This window comes from Heptranchias perlo, chromosome 7, assembly GCF_035084215.1.
Source record: "Heptranchias perlo isolate sHepPer1 chromosome 7, sHepPer1.hap1, whole genome shotgun sequence".
Lineage (NCBI taxonomy): Eukaryota > Metazoa > Chordata > Chondrichthyes > Hexanchiformes > Hexanchidae > Heptranchias > Heptranchias perlo.
The window spans coordinates 39,004,810-39,027,436 of NC_090331.1; the positions used below are offsets into that span (position 1 = coordinate 39,004,810).

At 41.2% G+C, this 22,627-nt stretch overlaps 1 protein-coding gene across 2 annotated transcripts in view; it reads right to left on the reverse strand.

Moving 5' to 3' along the window:
• ttc21b (tetratricopeptide repeat domain 21B) overlaps window positions 1-19,720 on the reverse strand; it is a 111,721-nt gene extending 92,001 nt beyond the window's left edge. The window contains exons 1-10 of one of the 2 annotated variants that reach the window (XM_067987356.1): window positions 19,615-19,720; window positions 16,790-16,919; window positions 16,562-16,672; window positions 14,693-14,859; window positions 12,125-12,247; window positions 9,763-9,920; window positions 6,946-7,030; window positions 6,224-6,322; window positions 2,772-2,964; window positions 814-911 (exon numbers count right to left, since the gene is read on the reverse strand). In XM_067987356.1, the coding sequence (XP_067843457.1) occupies window positions 814-911; window positions 2,772-2,964; window positions 6,224-6,322; window positions 6,946-7,030; window positions 9,763-9,920; window positions 12,125-12,247; window positions 14,693-14,859; window positions 16,562-16,672; window positions 16,790-16,919; window positions 19,615-19,641 (1,191 nt within the window). In that variant the 5' untranslated portion in view covers window positions 19,642-19,720. Of the gene's footprint in view, window positions 1-813; window positions 912-2,771; window positions 2,965-6,223; window positions 6,323-6,945; window positions 7,031-9,762; window positions 9,921-11,719; window positions 11,816-12,124; window positions 12,248-14,692; window positions 14,860-16,561; window positions 16,673-16,789; window positions 16,920-19,614 lie in introns of those variants that run through there. The other variant, XM_067987357.1, reaches the window with a different exon arrangement.
• Window positions 19,721-22,627: the final 2,907 nt, after the last annotated feature.

Genomic DNA, 22,627 nt, shown 5'->3' on the forward strand with positions numbered 1-22,627 from the left:
AACTCCTAGCTGATTGAAAACAACAGACCTTAAAATTGATCTGGTCATGACAGATAAATGTGATAAATGGGAGTAGCCTATACAATCCAACCTGCCCAGGTGAGTATACTCGTCCACTGCATGCTAAAGACTAAATTCAAGTGATTTTATTTTTCACCCTTTTAATTAGGAGAACGTAAAAATGCTATCTTTTTTTCATTTTCACACCTACTTTATCACCTTTGCTCCTTGAATATGCAGCTACTATAGTCTAAACTAATTTGTACCTTTTGCTTTTCCATCCCTAGCCCATTTGTGCACCAACTTCTACTGTTCTAACACATAATTCCGGCCTCTGTGCAGCAAAGCAAACTTGCTAATTAGTGAAAATTGTTGGAGCACATCCTTGGACAGAATAGCTACCAAAACTATTATATATAGGACTTGGTTGTGTTGAAAAGGAAAAAAAGATAAGCATTGAATCATACTTTAATATATGGTATTAACAATTAAATATTTGCACTTTTTATAGACGCAACTGAAATGTTACTGTAATCTTCAAAGGGTTAAACAACCAATGTGTTCCAGTTCTCAAGCAATAACATTTGAGTAAAAACGGCTTATAATAAAGATGAACAATTGGTTGGACATTCATATGGATATATATATTTTATCAGCATGGGCATGAGGTGTTATAGGAGGCTAGATGCTCAAGTACGCAAAAGAAGGCCACATGTTGGATAGCAGGAATATAGGCTTGTAAAAAAGGTTGGTTATATTTAAGAGGTTAGCTACAATTGAAATTAACAGCAAGAAGAACAAAAATGTAATTACCCCGGATTTTCCAATAGATTGTTGAATTTCATTGAGAAATTCCAATTGTTGCTCTGCATCATCTAGTTGCCCCTCGATTAGTTGGCATCTTATAATACCTTGAGTTACAAAAGACACTCAAAATCATTTTCCCATTCATAAAAAAGTGCTTTCCATTTAATATATATTGGCTAAAGAATTTTTGGGTAATCAACTACAAACTTCTCAATATATTTGCATTCTATAGCTCTCCATAAGTACAGAATGTATCAAAACACTTTACAGGGAAGATGAAAACAGTACACACTAAGAAGGAAGGAAAGATGAAAACAGAAAGGTTTGGAGGGCTGAAAGCATGAAGAACAAAAAGCAAACTAGTGCTGGAGTTTAGGGCGTACATGGAGATGTAACCAGAGAAAATCACTGACGCATGGTGAGCCGAAGCCATGGAGACATCTGAAAGGGAAGACAAGGACTTTAAAATCAATTCCCTTCAACATGGGGAGCCAGTGCAGCTTGCTGAAAACTTTCACGATAGGAACGCAGAACTTTGCATGAGTGAGGATGCAAATCATACCATTCTAAATGGATTGTAATTTGTGGAGTGGTGACTGGCTATATAACCCAATGATGTCATGGAATGGCAGGAAAATTTCCTCAAATTAATGTTACAAACTGTAAAATTTGTGGGGATGGGGGAAGGGTTATATGAAATAAATAGCAGCAGCATCCTTCCCAAAGTTTAAAAAGATGACTTTTTTCTATACTTAAAAGTGATTCAACTGTCTCATCCTAATTATTATAATTCATTGACGCTCTTTGAAGAGAATAGGGAGTGCATAGTGCTGCTTTGGGACCCAGTGGCAGGAAGCATGGTGGGCAAAAAATGGATATTTAGGCTAGAGCAAAGGGATGCCACATGTCCATCTAGGATAAATTCAATCCTGGGACTCTGGTGAGGTCAGGGTAAGGTTAATACCGACTGGGACATGATGAAACAGGATCCAGATGTTGATAAAAGAAGAGGGCAAAGCAGAACTGAAAGGAGATCAACAGGAAAGGGGGAGGGAACTTTGGTCCTGGACAGCAGCCAAAATGTACATGAGATCGACATGGATAGAGGCTTTGGCTTACAGGTACAAACCAGATGGCTTAAGTCCAAGAAATAGTTCATCAACCATGACAAACAAGGTACAGAGCTTGCTCCCAGATGAAAGAGTACAGAACCTGTAGGTGATTGAGTGGTTAGGGAACTAGAAGTAGTCAGGGATCGAGCAGTGGATGAAGAAAGACTAGGGCCTGGTGACAGTCAAAGAAAGAAAGTGGTCCAGGTCCTGGTGGCCAGTGAAGAAGGGCCAAAGACTAGTGATGGTTGAAGGTCAAGGGCTTGGCTGGTTGACGTTGAGAATTGGGCATTTAACCTTCTATGGTCTGCCCCCTTCCTGCTTTGTTTGTAGTAGCAGTTATGATGTTTCTTCAGAGGCTGAATGTTGAATTTGGCAGTTACACAGCCATGTATGAGATGGGGCATGGGCCACTGTAATGAGATGGAGGACCATAGTAGTAACTGAGCAACAATTCAATCAGGAAGGCAGAGGTAGAGGCAGCAGCAGTGTTGTTGTTTGGGTAGTGAAGGTGGAGTTAGTCAGTAGGTCATTGGCAGACAGAAAACTAAGTTAAGACAAATGTAGGCAGTTTAAAATAATCTCACTGCAAACTATTGGCAGGAAAGTTAGAAAGCTTGAGCCAGGACCCAAGATAGGCAAAATAGTAGTATCAATGCTGAGAATGCAGTGGATTTTGAAATCTCTTCCAAGAGCCTTACAGAGGAGCAAGCTGTATAGCCATCATTAGATCAGAGGAGCCAACAATATCTGTCTTCTCTTTCCTAAAGCCAAGGCTGCTAACAATCACTGTACCTCACACAGGCAATAGAAATAATATTTCCTCAAAGGATACAAATAAAAGTTGTGTCATACCAGTTAACGCAGGGACACTAGTTTCATCCAGTGACATTGCAGTTTTGTACCATCTTACAGCTTCTTTTATTTTCCCTTGTAATACCATCTGATAGCCAAGTTCATTTGCAATCTCTGCATTATGTGAAGAGATGCCGAATGCTCTTTCAACCAAGGTGTAGGTCTGCTGAAGGATAATCTGATTCCGTCCACACTATGTTAACATACAAGAGTGATAATTTATACGAATGAGCAAATCGTAATTCAAATACTTCAGGTATTGATGTTTCTTACTTTGTATGGTAAACTTTTATATTACTTTAGCAACCATGTAACCAAATTTAAACACAATGGGGCTGAACTTCCTCAGCCCTTCTGGTGCACTGTCACCACCACCATAACACTGGTGGGAGTGCAGCAGAAGGGCTGAAAAATAGGCCAGGACCCATACACTATATGGGGCCTTATAAGAGGCAGAAACTCCATATTCTGGGAGTTCCCAAGACCTTGGTCTTGTAGAAGGTCGGCACATCTCTGGAGGCTGATACGGCCATTGGGAAAAGGCATATCTACCTTAATGGTAGTGTGAGGCCCAGCTTTGCAGTCCAAGCCAGGGTCGTGGCCTAGACTTCAAGGCTGCATTTTGCAGCCTCCCAGGGCAGGTGAGTACAGACAATGTTGCAGTAATGGCGTGGGCACCCGAATTTAAACGAGGTAACTTCCCTCTGACTCCGCATACATCAGCAGGGTCAGCAGCGGAGGACACCAGCTGGTACAACCCCAGCATAATTGCCCCGAGGAATTTCTAGGCCAAAGTTTTTAACCAGTACAGTAGATGCCAAATAATACACACAAGATTAATGGGATAGCTAACAGTCAGTTGTCACATGAATGCTGATGAAACCCAGCTCTTCACCAGCCATCTAGCCCCAGCGACCACCTCCATGCTATCAGACTGTCTGTCCGGCATCAATGGATGAACCATATCTCTTCCAACTTAACGTTAGGTTACTGAAACCATCATTTCACTGATTCCTTCCTCCTTCCCCGACCACTCACTCAGACTGAATCAGACCTTGCAAGAACTTGGTTCCTGTTTGACCCTAAGCTGAGCTTTAATCCCCACATCCCATCTGTCACAAAGATTGCCCGTTTCCACTTGAATAACACTGCTTGTCCCATTTCAGTCTCGCTGCCACTGAAAACCATAGCTAAATGTTTGTCACCTCTGGATTTGATTATTTCAATGCCCTCCTTCCTGGTCTTCCATCCCATCCTATACCTCAATAACTTCCAACTTATCCAAAATTCAACTGCCCATATCCTGTCTTACTAAATCCTGCTAGCCAATCACCTCTGTCCTAGCTGACCTACACCAATTTCCTGTGTCCTACCTTATTAAATTGAAATTATTCATAGCCATCTTTCCACAGCCAGGGTCCATCCCTATCTCTTAAGCCTCCCACAAGCCTTATATCACTCCTGCACCTTCATTCGCTGACTGTACTTGCTTCTTTCACCCATTAGTGGCGGATCTTTCAGCTGCTTTGGCCCCACCCGGGAACTCCAGATTTGTGTCCTATTAGCTTTACAAATAGAACTGTTCAAACAGTAGCATTAATGACTAAAACTCTAACCATGCAACTCCACCTTATTGTCATCACACATGTAACATTTTTCTAAAGGTCATACAATAACATGGTTAGAGTAGTCTTGGAATAAGATGTTACATTAATAAGCATACGTGCATAACATATTGTTTGATATCTTTATAGGTAGCCTAATAGAAATCAGTAATGTAAGCTTTCACAGTCACACAGAATGTATAAAGCTGAGTTACTTATAAGCATAACATTTTTAGTAAAAGTCAATAATCTGGAAAGGCAACGGATATGTAATTAGCAAATACCTAATTTAAAGAATGAAGATTAGATCAAGGGAAAGTGGCTAGTTGGATCCAAAATGGGCTCAGTGGCAGGAAGCAAAGGGTAATGGTTGACGGATGTTTTTGCGACTGGAAGGCTGTTCCCAGTGGGGTCCCTTGCTTTTTGTGGCATATATAATGATTTGGACTTGAATGTGGGGGGGCTTGATCAAGAAGATTGCAGATAATACAAAATTTGGCCGTGTGGCTGATATTGAGGAGGAAAGCTGTAGATTGCAAAAAGATATTAATAAATGGGAGAATACTGAGAGGTGTAGAGGAACAAAGGGACCCTAGAGTGCATGTCCACAGATCCCTGAAGGTGGCAGGACAGGTAGATAAGGTGGTTAAAAATGCATATGGAACACTTTCCTTTATTAGCTGAAGCACAGAATATAAGAGCAGGGAGGTTATGCTAAAACTGTATACAACATTGGTTACTGCGTACAGTTCTGGTCACCACATTACAGGAAAGATGTGATTGCACTAGAGAGGGTACAGAGGAGATTTACCAAGATGTTGCCAGGGCTGGAGAATTTTAGCTATGAGAAAAGATTGGATAGGCTGGGGTTGTTCTCTTTGGAACAAAAGGAGGCTGAGGGGAGATTTAATTGAGGTATATAAAATTATGAAGGGATTAGATAGAGTGGATAGGGAGGATCTATTTCCCTTAGCAGAGGGATCAGTGACCAGGGGGCATAGATTTAAAGTAATTGGTAGAAGGATTAGAGGGGAGCCGAGGAGAATTTTTTTCACCCAGAGGATGGTGGGGATCTGGAACGCACTGCCTGAAAGGGTGGTAGAGGCAGAAACCCTCAACTCATTTGAAGAGTACTTGGGTGTGCACTTGAAGTGCCGTAACCTACAGGGCTACGGACCAAGTGCTCGAAAGTGGGATTAAGCTGGATCTCTCTTTTTCGGCCGGCATGGACACAATGGGCCGAATGGCCTCCTTCTGTGCCGTAACTTTCTATGATTCTATGACCAAATAAACTGGTGCTAAACTTAAGAACAAACCTGAAAACCCATAAAATGTCAGGTCCATTTTCTTTATAAAAAAGAAAAACCTTCTCTCATACTCCCCCAACCCTCATCCCCAGCCAATTTTATCCAACTCCTCAAGGCGTTGATACTTGAAGGAATATGGTTCCACCAATGGCAGGTCCCCTCCAGTACCTACCCTCAAAGGGCCAATATTCATGTCTGGTTTTGAACAGTGTCATCAAGTTACCAAACTATGACTGGTATTATAGCCAAGCTTGATCCTTACCACACCCAATATTCACACACACTTCCAGGAGAGCTTGCTCGTTATCAGTCAAGAGTAAGAACCTTGCCCAAAATCCCACTCCATAACCCAAGTCTCCTGAGGTGAAGTGTTGCACCCTTACTGCCACTTTGGCAGAAATTAGCTGACTCAGCATAGACCAGGATCAAACTTGAACCTTTCATAGTTCTTACAGCTCAGTTACTCAGTGGATCAAACTGCCTAAGCCATCGGAGAAAAATCTAGCACATTTTTATTTTAAAATATCATCAACAAACTTACCATCCTACTGAAAGCCAGTGCCATTTTATAGAAGAGATCGGGATTGTGGGGTTCAAAACGGTCCAGTACACTGATCAGATCACCAAGTCTAGTGCCAGCCTGAAAAGATGTTAATAACTAATATGAATTCCAGTTCACAGACTTTGAATGGTACTACTTTAAAAATCTTTACTTATGTACTATTGTAAAACTTGAATAGATTTGGTAAACGTTTCAATTACCTTTGCTCTCCTCACACACAAAAAATTGGTAATAGCACACATTTAAATTCTGACCTAACATAGGCCCTTAATACAGATATTATGGACTTATGATCTTAAAACTGATATAAATTTTCATTTTGGATAACCCCATCATTCTTACTCATGACAGAGGATCTAGTACATCCCCCACTTAGAGATCCAAAAATGATCTCTTTAAATGCATTTCATTCACAAATTGCCACAGGTTTAGATTCTAATTCAGTAAGGGAATGGCACATAACTTTATATGGCACAGAATGGGTTTAATTTAAATCTTAATATCATGAAAGTTTTTGTTGAAGGAGGCAGGAATCTGAAACCATTGACTTTGAATGTTGCCACAAGTGATGAACATGAATAGATTTAAGAAAAGCTTACCAAGTTACACTACTGACCAGGGGGTAAAACTAATCAGTGATGCCAAGACAAATAATTGAACACTTATTAACTAGTGCTTCATTATTATAACTTTTTTCTTACCTCCTTAATATTTCCCTCTCTGCATAATGAATGCAGAGCCAGCATCATTAGTGCTTCAGAATTATGACCGTCTTTCTGCATGAGTCTGTGATAGATTTTAGAATAAATTTTAAGTTACAGTGCTAAATTAGTCATATGAATGGATTCTTAATCTCTAAATTGTACCAGATAGATTAAATGAATATTTATTGAAAAACTCTTATTGTACTAAACTTTGCTCAGAGAATTTGCTTGAAATTTGTTTTAGCATTTAAGGAATTGCATTATTTGATGCTATACATCACAAAATGTATAATGTTGTCACCACAAACCAATTTCTATTTTCTTGTAGCAGCAAAAGTGTGAATATAGCAGAAATAACTTAAATAGTATGGTAATCATATTCACGATATGCATTTCCGCTTCTATCACTGAAAACGAAGTGCACGAGGGGGCAATAAAATTTCCTACCACCATATTATGCTTTCCAATTCATTTTGTTATATTTTTGTTCTCGGGTTGTGGGTACGCTGTACGATGGGAGATGAACACTATAGAATCATCAGCAAACAGCCCCACTCCTGATCCTATTTCGGAGGGAAGGTCGTTGGTGAAGCAGCAAAAGACGGTTGGGTAAAGAAACACTTCCTTAAGCAACTCGCAGTGATATCCTAATTCTGCAATGATTGGCCTCCAATAACCATAAGCATCTTCCTTTGTTTCAGGTATGATTTCAACCACTGGAGGGTTTTCCCTTAGACTCCCATTGATTTCAGTTTTGCTAGGGCTCCTTGATGCTATACTCAATCAAATGCTGCCTTATCATTGAAGGCAGCTACTCTCACCTCTCCTCGGGCACTCAGCTCTTGCGTCTATGTCTGAATCAAGGCTATGACGAGGTCTGGAGCTGAAAGGTTCTGGTGTCAGCAAACAGGATACTAAGGATTAAATGTTGGTTGATGGCACTGTTGGTGACATTTTCCATCACTTCTCTGATTGTTGGAATGAGGCTAATGGGGCAGTAATTGGCCAGGTTAGACTTGTCCTGCCATTTATGGATAGGACATAGCTGAGCAATTTTCCACATTGTCACGCAGATCCCAGTATCACAGCTGCACTGTAATAGCTTGGCTAGGAAGGCTGCTAGTTGCAATGCACAGGTCTTCAGCACTACAGCCAGGATGTTGTCAAGGCCAAGCTGTGACCACTGCACGCAGCCATTTCTTAATGTCATGTGACATAAACCAAATTGACTAGACTCTGGTATTTATGACAGTGGGGATCCTGGGAGATGGCTGAGTGAGATTTCCCACTACATTTTTGAGCCAATGATGTTTGAAAACACTCTTACACTCATGTGTTGAGCTCTGCCACAATTAAGGATAGAAAGTTCATGAGGTTTCTTTCTCCTGTTAGTTGCCTATAAAATGTTAGTATGCAGGTACAACAAATGATTAGGAAGGCAAATGGAACGTTGTCATTTATTGCAAGAGGAATGGAATATAAAAGTAGGGTTGTTTTGCTACAGTTGTACAGGGCATTGGTGAGACCATATCTAGAATACTGTGTGCAGTTTTGGTCTCCTTATTTAAGAAAGGACATAATTGCTTTAGAGGCGGTTCAAAGAAGATTCACTCGACTGATTCCTGGGATGAGGGGGTTATCTTATGAGGAAAGATTGGACAAGTTGGGCCTGTATACACTGGAGTTTAGAAGAATGAGAGGTGATCTTATTGAATTATGTAAGATCCTGAGGGGGCTTGAAGGGGTAGACGCTGAGAGGATGTTTCCCCTTGTAGGAGAGACTAGAACTAGGGGCCACAGTTTTAAAATAAGGGGTCTCCCATTTAAGACGGAGATGACGAGAATTTTTTTCTCTCAGAGGGCCGTGAGTCTGTGGAACTCCCTTCCCCCCAGAACGGTGGAGGCAGGGTCATTGAATATTTTTACGGCTGAGTTAGATAGATTCCTGATTAACAAGGGAGTCAAAGGTTATAGTAGGTAGATGGGAAAGTAGGGTTGAGGTCACAATCATATCAGCCATGATCTTATCAAATAGCAGAGCAGGCTCAAGGGGCCGAATGGCCTACTCCTGCTCTTAATTCGTACATCAACCACCATTCTCAACTCGACGTGGTAGGGCTAGAGGTTTGGTCTGTTGACTGGCTTGGCTCTGTCTATAGTTTGCTGCCTTTTGTATTTTGCATGCAGGTAGCCCGGTGCTGTAGGGAATGATGGGCTGGGCCGTAAGGTTACAGATTGTGGTAGTATACAATGTTGCTGCGATGGCCTGATGTGCCTCATAGATGCTGGGCTGCTAGATATGTCCTTAGTCTGTCCCACTTAGGACAGCAGTAGTGCCACACAGCTTCCAATTGTTTCATGGACAGGCATATTAGCAACAGGTAGATTAATGAGGACGAGGTCAAGTAGGTTACTTCTTCAGAGCCGCCTTTCCAGAAAGCCGTTTCATACCCATATGAGCTTCAATCAGGTGGATTATAACTATCCCTGTGTGAATCCACATCCCTTGGTCTTCTTGGGCATTTTGTAAACTTACATTTTCATGTTTTTACGGTTAGGAAACAGCAATACTCATGCAACTTTAAAAATCTGCACTGAATGCATGCATAGAACTTCTGTGATCACACTCCACACATACTGATCTGAGACTAGTAGCTGTGACATAAGTGCAGCCTGAGATTTCACTTTTGTTTGTAAACAAGCTATGTAATATGCAGGTCCAAAACTACATTCTGGCCTATTGTAACAGCCCTAATCATCCACTCACTGTTAATACGTAATACGGTTGCTTTCATATTAAGGTGGTTTCTTTACCTGTATACTGTCTCAATTGTCTGTTCCCAATCCTGCAGGGCAAGTTGGAGCTCTATCTTCTTTACAAAAGCAGGCACGAAGCCAGGAAAATGAACTATTATCTGGTTTACCATTTCCAAAGCTCCTGAGTAGTTCTGACGCATCTCAAGATACTGTGCCTATAATTAAGAATGAATGAATGTTCTGGAGCTAAAACTGAAACTTGGGCAGATACAATATCTACATATCTTAATTGTGTTATAATTTTCAGAGGATAAGTTCAACTGGACTGAAGAGCTTTCTTCATCCAATCCTATGTTATAATATTGGCTGAAAATTTCCTCTATGCACTAGGTGTAGTGAAATTGTAAATGCGTTTATAAAGGATAGGTTTATGATTTCGTTACACCTGGCACACAGGAAACATTTCACCTTGTAATCCAAACTGCTTAAAAGTAGCATCAAAACTTAGTTATTTAAATTGTAACATATTCTGAAAAACTCTAGAGGCAAAATTATGAAAGAATAGGGAAATCTATGATGATTTTCAGCTAAATTGACAACCAAACTAATTTTTGAGAATCAGTTAAACACTAAACAAAATTATGTTATATCAAACAAAGACAGGAACACAATTTAAGTGTTACAGTTACATCGAAACTACAGCAGAGAAACAAGCCATTCGGCCCAACTGGTCCATGCCAGCGTTTATGCTCCAAACGAGCCACCTCCCTCCTTACTTCATCAAACCCAATCAGGAAACCCTTCTATTCCTTTCTCCCTAATGTGCTTATCTAGCTTCCCCTTAAATGCATCTACGCGATTTCCCTCAACAACTCCTTGAGGTAGCACGTTCCACATTCTTACTACTCTTGCGGTAATGAGGTTTCTCCTGAATTTCCTATTGGATTTATTAGTGACTATTTTATATTTATGACCTCTAGTTTTGGACTCCTCCACAAGTGGGAAGCATTTTCTCTACATCTACCTTATCAAACCCTATTATCTTAAAGACCTCTGTTAGGTCACTCCTGAGCCTTCTCTCTTCTCAAGAAAAGAGTTCCAGCCTGTGCAGCCTTTCCAGATAAGGATAGCCTCACAGTTCTGGTGTCATCCTTGTGAATCTTTTTTGCACCCTCTCCAATGCCTCTATATCCTTCCATAATATGGAGACCAGAACTGTTCACAGTACTCCAAGTGTGGTCTAAGCGAGGTTCTATACAAGTTTTACGTAACTTCTCCACTTTTCAATTCTATCCCTCTGGAAATGAACCCCAGTGCTTTGTTTGCTTTTGTTATGGCCTTATTAACCTGCGTCGCTACTTCTAGTGATTTGTTTATCTGTACCCGCCGATCCCTCTGCTCCTCCACCCCATTTAGTCTCTATTTTCCAAGCATTATGTGTCCCCCTTATTCTTCCTACCAAAATGTAATACCTCACCAATTACATTCTCATTCTGCAAGTTTATTAATGTCTTCCTGTACTTTGTCACAGTCCTCCTCTGTATTAACTACGCCCCCCCAATTTGGTGTCATCCACAAATTTTGAAATTTTACTTTGGATTCCCGAGTCCAAATCATTGATGTAAATTGTGAACAACAGCGGTCCCAGTACCAATCCTTCTAGAAGACCACTTCCCACCTTTTGCCAGTCTGATTAACTACCTTTAACCCCTACTCTCTGGTTTCTGTTTAGTAGCCAGCTTGCTGTTTAGTGGTCAGCTACTTGTCCCCTGATTCCACATGCTCTGACCTTAGTTATGAGTCAACTTTGTTTCCATTAATTTAAGTGGAAGGAAAATCTACTCCTGTGTATGGCAGTGAGACTTTGTGCTTTGAAAGAGTGTTACAACCAAAATAAATCATGTAGAAGTATATGCAACGGGAAAATATGCTGCAGTATTCAAGAAAAAAAAAGTGCCTAAGAGAAAGAGAGCACATGAAAGAGAAAGAAAAACAAATTTTAAAAGAAACTCACATGACGTTTTTCCTTTGTTAAGGTGGGGAGGAGGGAGAGGTGGAGGACCTGGGTCAGGTTCAGAGAACAGCTACTGTTTGCAGAACTCGGAATTCAAGTCAACTGTTCCATTATCTTCTATAGTGAATTGTTCATTACCAGAAACAATGGACAGTGTTTACTGAACAAATTCATGAAACAGTTGCTTTTAAAACAATTTGGATGTGAAATTGGTCTTCAGCAATAACGCAAAACAGGCATTGCCAAATTGGCAGACCTTTTATACCTGCCAATTTTCTTTTCCATTGAAGTCAATACAAAGGAAAATCGGGCGGGGTGCAAAACGGGCTGCCAATTAGTGATTGCCCATTCTGTGCTAGTGCCGAAAACCAGTTTCACCCTTTTTATTTCCAATTTTAAACTCACTTTCCCCATCATAGCAAATATATCATTTCCATCTTGGATTCCTTCATCGAAATATTTAATGGCCTTTTTAGCATATGCGTCTCTCCCACTGGTTAGTTCGATCCATCCTTTCAAAATCAGGCCCTGGAATGACATTACACTAATTATCACACGGATGAATGTGCTGTATATTAAGTCATTACACATTCTAATTAAATTTGGAAAACAAAGTATAAGTTCTCAGGCATCAGTGTAGTCTCCCTTTTGATTGGAATGTAAACATTTTGGTACCTTCAGCTGCACTCAAATCAGTTCGAGGCTGAATAATTATTGTTAAGCACAGTGTTCAAAGGGTTAATAAAGTTGCAGTAATTGGTTACTGTTTGGTTTGTATAAAGCAACTATTTCAGTTAGAGATAGATAATAAGCTGGGCCCTCCATCATATCTTCTGAATCACTGTGACCAACACACCATGATATCTACTAGTTTCTTTAAAAGAAAAACCGTGGTTAACACCACAGAGAAAAAAAACCTAAAGCAAATTATCAGACAATTTCTATTGTAGAATGGCCCTGTCCAGTTGAATCCTGATAAGCACAGTTCATACTGGGTTTGTGGTTTTTATAAAGTGGGGACAAAAATAACCACTTACACATTTTGCACTGCAGCCCATTTAATCATTCATTCAGCAATGAAATCTAAATAGAAATAGAAAGCACTGGACAATCACACAGAATTGATTACATATATAAAATGCATTAGTGACTCTAGATGGCATTTGGCAGCAGATTGATTCTATTCAGTCTGTTAAGTATTACAGGCCAGATAATTGGAAAACATTTTATGCTTGGATAAAGAATTTTGTTCTTTAGAAGGGAAGTAATTTGGTGTACCCTGCACTGAAATTCTATGCTTGGATCAAACATGTGTTCATCTGGAGCACTGATTTTAATTTAAACAAACACTGAGTAAATACTTCAAAATGCTTCTGAATTTTTTAAACTTAAACTGTGGGCCGGCTTTTGCTGTGAAAATAATGGTTAGGCTGATAGGTTAGGCTCACCGTTACTCACGTGCAAATGGGACAGCAACTTCTGGCGACCGCACACGCGCAGTTAAACGTGGATATCCAGAAGCTGCTGTATCAGATGCCCTGCTCCTCCAAAAGCTGCGCGAAACAACATCTCACTGGCTGGCTCCCCTTTCGAATGTATTGAAAGGCGTGAAGTTCCTGTACTGATGTCGCAGATACAGACAAAACTCCTCTACAAATGTTGTCAAGTCATTTCAAGTCTAAATACCATTTTATCAGCTAGTTAGGTCTTAATTACTGCCAAACAAGCTCTCTGGCTCTGAAAATTAACTTTTACAAGTGGGGCATCTCATTCCTTCAGCTTTTAATTATTGTTGGACATTTGAAATTTATTTTTAACAAAATGTTCTTACTTTTTCCTTTGTCTCCTTTAACTCTGTCTCTTAATCCAATCTTTCTTTCCCTCTCTTTATTTTGCTTTCTGTACCTGATTTGACATTGAATTCACTATTCTAATGCTTCCTGCTTCAGTCTGCACGGCTCATTAACGATGCTTCAATCTGATTGGTTAAGGAAATACACAGTTGCTTGCCCTGTTCACACAGATCCCAGATGCCCTGTAGAGGGTGCCGTGCTTTTTGGATCTCTAATTCACAGGAACATGGTGTGCAAAAGCTCATAGTGCCTCTACGGACCAGTGCAAGTCTAACAGCGCCGCTCACAGCAAAATCAGGCTCCTTGTTACCAAGAGCTAAAAATTCTGCTGCCGTGAATGACGAAAACTCTAACACGAATATGACATACTGCAAATCATTTGGTACCACTTAAGCTTCTCTGCAATCCAATTACAAAGAATAATAAAAATGAAATTTAAAAATTAGATGACGTATGTTTTTCTTTGCAATATGCACACAGAGAACTCTAAAATAAATCATAATGAATTCTAATGTGCAAAAAAATCTGCAAATGCTGGAAATCTGAAATAAAATCTCAAAATACTGACTAACATGCAGTGCATTTCCAGCATTTCCTCTTTCTACTTTATGAATTTTAGCATAATGAATAGAAACTAAAATTGTGAGCAAATTCATTATAGGTAGAGTTTACACAAATGGTTGTCTCATACTGCCTCCAACAAGCAGTTTTAAAACATATGAAGCACTTGCTTGTTACAAAAAGCTATAATAGTTATCAAGTAAATTGTGGCCAGTGTATGGAATTCATCTCATTTGAGAACAATATGCTACAATATACTTAATTTTCATTTTGATAACGCTAACTTTACAAGGACAATTTCACATCATGAGACATATTATACACAACTGAAAGGGTAATTGTATTCCACTGAATTGCCATAAATCCTAAATGTTTCAAAAACAGATATCTTCACATTCACTGGTGTGTCTCAGTCATTCTTTGTTAGCATTTTATATATGCTTTAAAATTGCTAGTTAGTGGCAGTATGGGACATCCATTTGTGTAAACTCTGCCTTTAGTGACGTTATCAACATCCTCATACAATGAGCTTCATATTATCTATGGAAAGTATACTAACCTTTCTTGCTCCATTAGAAACCTTAATCATTCTATCAACGTATTCCCGAGCTTTGTCATGACGTCCAATATGCCAAAGGAAGAGGCCCGCAAAATACAACGCCATCTGTCCTGCAGTCTTGCGATCCTCTTTTAGTTTGCTGTCAAGTTCTTGAATGGCATCACGATCTTTTAACAATGCAAAAATAATCTATTTCAGGATTTCTGTAATTAAATTGAGTACTTTTAATGCTTATCTATCTGATCTAATTAATTTTACTTTTTATGGCACTTTTTGTTTAAAGAAAATACTGTATGAATCTTGCAGCTAAAACGCCGGCTTACTCAAAACAACATTTTATTTAGATGCCAAGTTTGTTTACCCAGTGAGCAGCCAAATCATACATTGCAGGAAGGTTGCAGGTTTAATCCCCAGTCTGTGCTGAGATAGCTGATCTCAGCTGCACCAGCAGTAGTAGGGAGACTGCAATTGGCTACAGCATCTGTGTTAGGGAGGGGAGAGTCCAGCTAGGAGTCCCATTTCTGATTATTATAGGGCTTAGCTGTGATGCCTACATGCAGCTTCAAGGTTTACTAAAGGCTTTGACATGAATAATGGCCATTTAGACAGAGTAGCTCCAGGTGCTTGGCACCCATGAAATCCAAGCAATCAATGGCCTAGGGGTGGGGTGAGGGTGCAAGGAGGAAGAACAGAAAATTGGTACGGCAAGATGGAGAGAGAAAAAAGCCAGGACAATAACTACAAGAACAAGTGACTGGGCATTTTAGTCTTGGCCACCTTTTCCTCCTCTAAATCCAGGACAGCCATTTGCAGGCCCATGCAGAGTTTGGGAAGGGGAGGGGGGCAAATGGTGGCAGCAAGAATGCTGCAGTGGGAGATGTGCACTAAAGGAGTGCTGAATTGAAGGAAAACAGCAGTAAGCAGCAAGAAAAAATGCACTACTATATTACACGAAGTTCAGTTTGCCATGTCAAAAACATCGGTCAGAATACAAGTTTCACAAATAAAGCAACCTAAAATTAAGTGATGGAGCTCTCCAATGAACAGTTTGTATGCTCTCTGGCCTCTCTTTTAAGCATGCGCTCGGCAAATCAAGAGCTGCAATGCAAAACAATGATAATTAATCATGGGACCATATTGCATCAATTTCCATAAACCTTTTTTTAAAATCCTCTAACGCAATGCCAAATGCAGAGACCTACCTGCCCAATTATTGCTCCCCAACTGCTGCCCCAGCTGACTCACCACACACCAGGAATTAAATCCACAACCTTCTGTTCCGTATGGTTTAGTGCTGTTACAGATACATTTTCAATGAAACAATAGTTATTATCCAGAGTGAAATATTTTCTCCTGATTTATCTTAGATGAGGGAGCCTCGCACAGAAGAGAGATATTTTTGGTTTTATCTTGATGAAGCAACATAGTGGCCATCAGTTTCAGTGCAATGGATACAGCAGGGATCATTCAGTGGTTTAGCAGAATTCCCAGACTGACTTTATTTTGCATTATACAATGGAAAAAGATAAAAATATAAAAATTCAGTTTAATCTTTCTTTACAATAATTGGATGTGGTAGTCCTATATTTGTCATGAAACCAAGGTGAAAACACAGGCACAGCAGACAGACTCCAGAGTTTCAAACGTACTTAAGGAAACCAAACAATTAGAAATCATGTAGGAGACATGTAGAAGCTGTACATTATCTTGAAACAAACTGTTGCATTTGTATTGTTATCAATCTCATCTAGACTAAATTAATCAAACATATTGGTAACTGAGTCCTACTTCATCCTTTATGCAGTTTTTACTGTAGAACAAATGGTGCAATTCTTTCCTTGCCAAGTAGTGTATGCTATGTGTACTCACCTGGAGCTAAACTTTTTTTATGAGCATAAATTAGAGCCATTATAGAGCACAGCGATACATCCTGCTTCTCCCTAACAGCCTCAAGTTCACGGATAGCTTCTTGAATGCGATCTACTTGTGCAAAATAACGACAAAATTTGGAATTATAAAGTAAGTCTGGTTACTAGTTGGTTTTTAAATGTTATGAAAGTCTGAAGTACATTAAGCATTTTCATTGCACTTAATTACCTTCCATAAGGATCCCATAAGCATGGAAAAATAGGAACACAGCATCATTCCCATACTTTTTGAGACCCTCATCTGCTGCAATCTGGATATGATTGAAGTATTTTTTTTGGCAGTAATAGTTTATTAGAGCCTGCAAAATAAAAAGATTGAAGTAAATACAATGAAGCCTGCTTTTAGTATATAGTCTTCTCTAAAGTATTAGCTCCTCCTCCACTCGCCCTTCTTTTTGTGTGACATTTTTCTTCCGTTCGATTGCCTTTCACAACCTCATGACCTCACACCAAGAGGACAGATAGTGCCCCAATCCCGGATCCCACTAACAATGTTCTGCAACAGGATACTAAGAAATGCATATAAGCAACACAAATGGACACTAACTCCAATCAGTTCTCATCCCTTGATGAAAAACCCCTCCATGTATACCTCTGGATGATATCAGAGATTCATGATTTAGGAAAATACTGGTACTAATCAGAATACCCCCCGCTAATAGCATGACACAACACCCAGCCACTGTACCGCAGAGCTACTTATTTCCAGATTTTTGACCCCATTCACAGCAACGCACTGGCATGCCGTACCATCTAACAATCTGTACTGAGAGAGACGGGACCTTGGTTAACAGCTACAATTCATCATACAAGTTTTGAATCTAACATTTAACATGAGGGGGGGGGGGGGAAGTGCCAAATGATGGTCAGGCATTTCCTTAGCAAGAAAAGGAGGGCTAACGAGGAAAGAAAGGATAGAGGGCTGTACTTGGAGAGGACAGATGGATCAAAGGCATGATTTTTGAGGAACAGGTTGATATCATTGGTATTGAAAAAGAGAAGTATCTGAGCGAAGACAATTATCAACATCAGCAAATATTGGAGCCAGGAAAGGTAATTGAGAGGTTAGCAATTGCGGGGGGGGGGGGGGGGGGGTCAAGGGAGTTGGAAGTGAGTGTCATGGAAAAGATGAGCTTGGAGAGCGCAACGGGGGAAATGGGATATACTATAAACTGAAAACGAATTGGAAATAGGGTGAAGGGAGCTGGTATGGTCAGGAGCAGGAACAGGGGAGAAAGTGGCAGAAGGAGCTGCACAGTCTCAATCCTAATCCTTAATATTAACGGGGATCAGGACTCAGCCGGGTGGAGGGTGAGGCGAGCATGAGGCCCAAATGATTTTATGATGTGGAGATGCCGGTGATGGACTGGGGTTGACAATTGTAAACAATTTTACAACACCAAGTTATAGTCCAGCAATTTTATTTTAAATTCACAAGCTTTCGGAGATTTCCTCCTTCCTCAGGCAAATGTTTCAAGAGCTCCTTGAAGCCTACGCATTTATACATATAGAACAATACATGGTGTTTACAGACTGCCCCTGCAACTGCCCGTTGCCAAGGCAATCACCGTGTTCAGACAGAGAGGTGTCACCTGCAGAACCCCCGAATACACATTCAACAAAAAAACAAACAGGGAAAAAAAACAGAGAATGTGTATTCGGGGGTTCTGCAGGTGACACCTCTCTGTCTGAACACGGTGATTGCCTTGGCAACGGGCAGTTGCAGGGGCAGTCTGTAAACACCATGTATTGTTCTATATGTATAAATGTGTAGGCTTCAAGGAGCTCTTGAAACATTTGCCTGAGGAAGGAGGAAATCTCCGAAAGCTTGTGAATTTAAAATAAAATTGCTGGACTATAACTTGGTGTTGTAAAATTGTTTACAAATGATTTTAAGTCAAGGCCATCAACTGCATGTCGCCGATCAGCTGCTTGCCCGAAACGGACATGAAGCAGCAACTGGCCATCAGGCAGGTGCAGCATTTCAGTCACTAGGAGGCCATTGGCCTACACCAAAGGAGCGGTTACCAGCAACGAGGTAATTCGCAGCAAGGAGAGTTCCGGGAAGGTTCCATGGGAGGGGAGATTCAGGGCAGATGAAGCCTAAACTTTCCTTGTGGCACTCCTGCCCCTCCTAGCCCCACAAGGACAATAAAAAAATACACATAGCTGTTTGAGCCCTTTTCTGGTCATCTTCTCACAGTCTTGACCTGGTGGGAAAGCCACAATGGCTTCCCCGCTCAGGCCACAGTTAAAATTGCAGTCAGGCCCGATGTCCGCATCGGATCCCGATCTGGATATTTAAAAAGACCCTGTTCAGAAGAGCAGGTTAAAATAGAAGACAGAGGCATCGGCGTGGGACATCAGCGGGTTAATCACCCGGCCGATTTTAAATGCCTGCCATTCTGCCAAGCGGATAGGGTTAAAATCACCCTTTTCGAGTTGAAGCAATCCCTATCCCAAGGACCACCCTCCTCCCCCTCCCACCCCCACCTACTCCCTCCTCCCACCCCCAGCACTTATTACCAGTGAAGGTCTGAAGCTGTTCAACGTCAATAAGGCCAGACGGCTGCAAATTGCCAAGTATGAAGATCGAGCGTGTTGTTCGAGCTGGCCTTGAGTTTTACTGGAGCGGAGTGGAAAGGCCAGGGACAGGCCGGTCAGAGTAGGGTGGACGGAGGGGATGAAGCGGCGAGTGCCGGGGTCGCACTCGGAGACCGAAGCGGGTGTCGGGGAAACCAGTCAATCAAAACTCTGAGACCAAAATCAACGAGACGGCGCCCAGCCGCCCGCCCGCCCGCTAGCTGAGCCGGGCCGGGCCGGGCCCAGGGTCTATACTTGCTCCCGAGTCCCGGTCTGGGACTGTCCCGCCGGTCTGTCCATGATCTGAACCTGATCATCTTCAGGGGCCGGGCCACCGGCCGCATCCACTTACCGACAGCGGTTCTCACAAAAACACGGGAGCGGCCGAAGCCGAGCCCCTCACTCCCTTACCAAAGTCGGCGAGTCCTGCTCCGCCATCCCCCGCTCCACTGGGCACGGATTGAGAGCGGTCGGAGCCGCGGGCTGCTCGTCTCCTGGTTACCAAAAACAAGCGCCGTCAACCGAGACACAAGCAATCGAGCACCAACTCGAGACATGCCCCGAGCCGTCGCCAGGGGGCGCCAAAGTTATCCTGCAACTGTCAATCGACAGCTAATGTCTAGCCAGCTGTATACCATGTGACATTTCTCAGAAGAACATTTCATGTTCATAGCAGTTAGTTTTTGTCAAACAAAATCTAACAAACAATTTTATTCTTTTTAGAACATTAAAATACTTTTCTTCAGTAATATAAGTCTTTATATAGTGACATTTTCTCCAATGTATTTAAAACTCCTAGAAAATGCAGTACTTAAGAATTGAGGCACTGTAGCAGATTGACAGGCTCAGGCAAATACTAGCTGCAAAGCCAAAAGCAGATTAATGATGACTTGTTTTTGTTGGTAACTGGACTACATAGTCTGCCATTATTTGTTGGAGGAAGTTGCCCTCAGTTGTTGACTGGTAGCTATGCCTGGGCCTGCAGATATGATTCTGGCGTAATGGTGTCGCAGGTGTCAGTTGATCTCCCTGACATGCCATCTTTTCTCTCCCTAATCATTTTGTATGAGATCTTGTGTGCTTTGGAAGATATCTGGCAATAAAATGCAAGTTTAAAAATATGGCGCCGTACCTTAAAGAACTCCTTGCCAAACGGAATGAACGTGACTGGCCTTTAATAGCCACTTTAAATGGGCACTGGCTTGGAACTCTACAGGAAAAATAGGAAAGCTGAGGCTTTTGCATGGATTATCAATCACTAATGAAGCATTGGCACACTTTGTGGGTTGAGAAACTGGAAACCAGTTGTGTAATGTTGCACGCAGGGAGCTGGCGTATTTTGGAACTCACTATTTTCCAGTTCTTGCTTGCCCAGTTCCCACTGCAAGAACAGTTTCAGCTGACCACAATTTTTACCCTGCAAAGTGTTTATCACATTGTGTTCCATTGCCTCAAGTAATCACTATCTGTTAAGTTAACCATACTCATTTGCTCACATATAGACAAGTAGCAAAAGCTATCAATCATGAAACTATAAAGAAGTGGAAAAAAGCTACTAATCGCAACCAGCAATGTATACAAAACAACTAATGAAAATTTTCAATTTCTTTTAAAAGCTGCTGACCAGGAATCAGCAACTGGCAAACGTCACTGAAGCAATGTTATCAAACTGCTTTCGGTTGCTATTTTTCCTTTCACCCTTAAGTCAGTACATGCAGCTAAAAGAAATATTTGTAACATAACATAGATGTTAACATGAATAAATACACAATTTTGAAGAAAAAAATCAGTAAACTTACCCATAAAATTAGTCATTTAATGTTATAAATGCTGCAAGAAGTTTCCCATTCACAGCTATGCCAATCTCTCTGAGGCCTGGAGCTTGAATTGTGTTTTATTCCCAGATCAAGAAACCTCACCTGGGCCTTGGATGCAAGGGAATTACAGTTCCTGTTGACAAATCCTGTATGTAGTGTGTGGGGGTGTGTGTGTGTGTGTCAACAATCAACAAGGCAACCATGGGGAAAATTTACAAATAACAACTGTAAGGTGCAAATTAAGAAAAAAACATTAAAAATAAGAAAGGTTTCACTTTATCAGCATGTATGCAGTTTAGGTATTTGAATAAAAATTCTGAGCTAATGGTATTATTAGGATGAAGATTATTTTGTGTCACTGATGGTGACAGGCAGTAAGGCTGAAGGTGATCTTTATGAGGCATTTGATACTGAGTTGAGATGTTATAGCTGCAGTCAGGTCCAATAGACTTGGATCATGGCCAGCTAAAACTGAGAAATAGGCAAAAGATCTTGGGGGGTTAGGAGGGTAGATTTAAAAAAATTAAGTATTTGGATCTTAAGTAAATGTTGCAAATCCACTGTGGGACATGAAGCAAAAAACATGAAAAATAATCAACAAGAAGTAGTTTCGGAGAAGAACAAAGTTAGTTGTTCCGTAAGCAAGTTTTATTGCTGGTTAGTATTACAAATATATCTATGAGGTCTTGTATCTTTCTGTAAGAGTAATATATTAGATTTTTACATTGCGTCAATAATGCTTCAGTAACTTTGCTGTATTACAGTGATTGGCAAATCACTGTCGTGCTTGGGCTACTACAGGACTGTAGTAAACATCAGAAGCCACGTTTCAAGTCTCAAACTACCCATGAACAATGCCATAGGAGATCTAACGTAGTACTCAATATGTCTTTTTAACAGTTTTAAACCTGAGATCTAATTAGCCTATTTTTGAGTAAGCACTGGCAGTAGGGCACCTCATTCACCAAGAGCACGCTGCCCATGATTTTCTGTCCATTGAAATCAAATTTTTTTGTTTTCGTTCATGGGATGTGGACGTCACTGGCGAGGCCAGCATTTATTACCCATCCCTAATTGCCCTTGAGAAGGTGGTGGTGAGCCGCCTTCGTGTGGTGAAGGTTCTCCCACAGTGCTGTTAGGTAGGGAGTTCCGGGATTTTGACCCAGCAATGATGAAGGAACGGCGATATATTTTCAAGTCGGGATGGTGTGTGACTTGGAGGGGAACGTGCAGGTGTTGTTGTTCCCATGTGCCTGCTGACCTTGTCCTTCTAGGTGGTAGAGGTCGCGGGTTTGGGAGGTGCTGTCGAAGAAGCCTTGGCAAGTTGCTGCAGTGCATCCTGTGGATGGTACACACTGCAGCCACGGTGCGCCGGTGGTGAAGGGAGTGAATGTTTAGGGTGGTGAATGGGGTGCCAATCAAGCGGGCTGCTTTGTCCTGGATGGTGTCGAGCTTCTTGAGTGTTGTTGGAGCTGCACTCATCCAGGCAAGTGGAGGGTATTCCATCACAGTCCTGACTTGTGCCTTGTAGATGGTGGAAAGGCTTTGGGGAGTCAGGAGGTGAGTCACTTGCCGCAGAATACCCAGCCTCTGACCTGCTCTTGTAG